Source organism: Bison bison, unplaced genomic scaffold (genome assembly GCF_000754665.1).
Source record: "Bison bison bison isolate TAMUID 2011002044 unplaced genomic scaffold, Bison_UMD1.0 scf7180017864203, whole genome shotgun sequence".
NCBI lineage: Eukaryota > Metazoa > Chordata > Mammalia > Artiodactyla > Bovidae > Bison > Bison bison.
In genome coordinates this window covers 7,184,414-7,187,551 of record NW_011494775.1, presented here as the reverse complement: position 1 = coordinate 7,187,551, position 3,138 = coordinate 7,184,414, and the positions used below count along the sequence as shown (strand labels likewise).

The 3,138-nt window shown below is 60.2% G+C and overlaps 1 protein-coding gene across 1 annotated transcript in view; it reads left to right on the top strand.

Annotated features, from left to right (window-relative positions):
• The first annotated feature begins 893 nt into the window (after positions 1 to 893).
• Positions 894 to 3,138, top strand: part of FSTL3 (follistatin-like 3 (secreted glycoprotein)) — a 5,388-nt gene continuing 3,143 nt past the window's right edge. The window contains exon 1 of the mRNA XM_010844605.1: positions 894 to 1,485. Coding sequence (XP_010842907.1) covers positions 1,194 to 1,485 — 292 coding nt within the window. The 5' untranslated portion in view covers positions 894 to 1,193. The remainder of the gene's footprint in view (positions 1,486 to 3,138) is intronic.

The window sequence follows — 3,138 nt, the reverse complement described above, 5'->3', positions numbered from 1 at the left end:
GGGCCTGCCGGGAATGCGGGCCGGGGGATAGGTCGGGGGGCGAGGCGGCGGTGGCAGCTGGGGGCAGAGAGCAGTGACCCGTGGTGACCCATGGCCACTGCAGGTTGAATGTGGGAATGCTTGGGGCTCCCCTCCCCCAGCCCTAAAAGACCTAAAGGAGGGTCACCAGGAGGTCAGGCGAGCAGATGTGACTCCTCACAATTTATTATCAAGAACTAGTCCCCAGGGCTGCTGACAGTTACTGAGTGCTCAGGGTCTGCCGCCTCCCTCTTGGAATCCACGCAGCAGCCCTACAGTGTGAGCACTCTTATGCCCGGTTTCCAGATGGGAAAACTGAGGCAAAGGGTCAGACAGCTTGTACGGGGCAAAGCGGATATGAACCTGGACTTTCCGGGTCCCAGTGCCCCAGAGAGGCAGGGCTGGGTGGTTGGACTCAGGATCTCCAGCCCGGGTCTCAGATCTTCGCTGGGTCTGGCGCAGGCAGACTTGTTAGAATCTCGTATCTGCCAGTTGTGGAGACGCCAGGGAAGTCACACCCCAACTCTGGGCCTCAGTTTCCCCTTTTATAAGGGGAGCAAAGATGCCGAGCTCCCCGAACTGAGCTGGTCCCTCGGAGCTCAGCAGTGCCTGGGAGCTCCTGGGATGGGGGCCCCGGCCACTCCTGCCCCCACTTAACGGTGCAGAAACTGAGGGCCATCTGTCCCCCCCACCCCACCCTGCAGCCCCACCCCAACCCTGCACTGAGGGGAGAGCCAAGCCCCCTCCCCGAAGGCCGCGTCCCCGGGGAGACAGTGAGCTCATGCAAGGGGAATGTTCCCAAGTTGGAGTGAGTAAGAGGCGGGCCAGGCGAGGGGGGGCTGCCAGGCGAGGGGGCTCCGCATGCCCTCGGGCGCTGTCTAGACAGAGGGCAGAGGCGGGAGAGGCGGCTCTAGGGCCCACTGACCCTGACACGTCCAGCTCCGGGTGTTTGACTGGTCGGGCAGGATGCCAGGCCTGGGCTGGGGGCCTGGAGCCATGGGGAGAGCTTGCCGGGAGGGGAGGGGGTTGGCAGTAGAGCCGTATGGGGGCCAGAGCCCAGAGGAAGGATCCCAGAAGAATCTGCAGCCGGAGCCGGGACACCTGTGTGGTTCTCTATCCCTCCCTCCCAGGTGGGAGGTGGATCATCCCCTTTGCAGTTACTGAGCACCAACTGTATGCATCCCCATGGGCCAGCAGCTGCCTGGCAGGCCAAGGCTTGGGTGTGGAAAGGAGCACCTGGGGGCACCTCTGGCCCTGTAGGAACTGCCCCTCTGTCCGCAGGTGGTGTCTGCTGGCTCCAGCAGGGCCGAGAGGCCACCTGCAGCCTGGTGCTGAAGACGGATGTGAGCCAGGCTGAATGCTGTGCCTCTGGCAACATCGACACCGCCTGGTCCAACTTCACCCACCCGGGGAACAAGATCAGCCTCCTGGGCTTCCTAGGCCTCGTCCACTGCCTCCCCTGCAAAGGTGAGACCCTGTGCGTCAGCAGAAGGCCGTGGTCTCTTGGTCAGAGGCGGCACAGGCAACAGTGAGCTTCCTGTCTTGGGGGCATGCGGGAGGTTGAGGCTGCTGGCAAGGGGATCCCAGACTCAGAGAGGGTTTGGGGGCCTTCGGGCTCCCAGGCCCTCAGCCTCCTGCAGAAAGGATTCCCCAGTTTGGTTTCCAGCCTCTAGGGTCTCACTCAGGAGGAGCCCTCTGCCCTGGTAGCCTTGCCCACCTTCACTCCACATGGTGGATAGACAGGCACACCTAGCTCCTAGAAAGGTGGATTCTCCCTGACTGGCCATTAGGGTTTGTGACCCCACACTCAGTGTTCCCAAACACTCATCTGCCCTTAACCTCGCAGGTTCCAGGGTCTGTGGTTAGGGCCACAGCTGTATGTTTAACAAGCATTTGCCTTCTGGACTGTGTTCTGTGAAATGCTGCCTCCTCCATGAGAGACTAGGAGCTCTTTTAAGGCACAGTGAATGAATAGGTCAAGACATAGTCTCGTTGGAGACCCTCTCAGCCCCCTGTGCAAGACTGAACCTGCAAGGACCCAGAGGGCGCATGGGGACATGACTTGAAGGAGGTGGGCTCTGGAAACCAGGGTGTTGTTGGATGATTAGGAGTTTGCCAGCTGGAGAGACCATGGTGGGGCGGGTGGGGAAGGGGGAGCACGGAGACCATGGCCTGGGATCAGACCCGAGTGGGTGGAGTCAGGACAGAGGTGCTGGATGGAAGCTGGAACTGAGGGCTGCAGACCTGCAGGCCAAGCCGAGGAGCCTGGCTGGCCGGCTGGGATGTGATTAATACCAGATCAGCCTGGCTGGGTGGTCCTGAACTCAACTGCCATGTGCCCTGGCTCCCTCCAGAAGCCCCTCTGGGTTTTAGGAGGAGGACAGACTTCAAAAAGTGCCTGGCCCAGGCCTGACATGGTCCAGGATGCCCTCCCCCCACCTCATCTGGCCCTGGCGACAGGAACTCAGCCCTGCCACTTCTGTTCTAGCGTGCGTGAAGCCACCCGGGGGAGCGTTTCCAGATGTGCGTGTGGGCGGGCAGCACAGGAGGCACCCAGGTGCAGTCCACATGCCCTGGCAGGGCGACATGAGGGGCTCTGGCTGGCCTCTAAAGGAGCTTCCATCACTGTATGCTCACGCTGTAGGGTGGAGTTCCGGATTAGCCTCACTGTTACACTCAGGGCAACTGAGGCTGAAACTTCAACTCGAGCTCAGAGACAGACCCAGACCCACAAATCATGGAGCTGGGGGGTCCATCTGGTCTGGCCTGGAGTTCTCACGCCTAGGTGCCCTGGCTCTCCTCAATTCACAGCTGTGATGGGGCCTCAGTTTCCCACTTTGGTGTGTGTGTGTGTGTGTGTGTGTGTGTGTATATATATATATATATATATATTTGTTCAGTTGCTCAATTATGTCGGACTCTGCGGCCCTGTGGTCTGTAGCCCGCCAAGCTCCTCTGTCCATGGGATTCTCCAGGCAAGAATACTGGAGTGGATGACCATTTCCTACTCCAAGGGATCTTCCCGACCCAGGGATCAAACCTGCATTTCCTGTGTCTCCAGCGTTGGCAGGCAGTTTCTTTACCACTAGCGCCACCTGGGAGGCCCCTTTGGTAAAATGA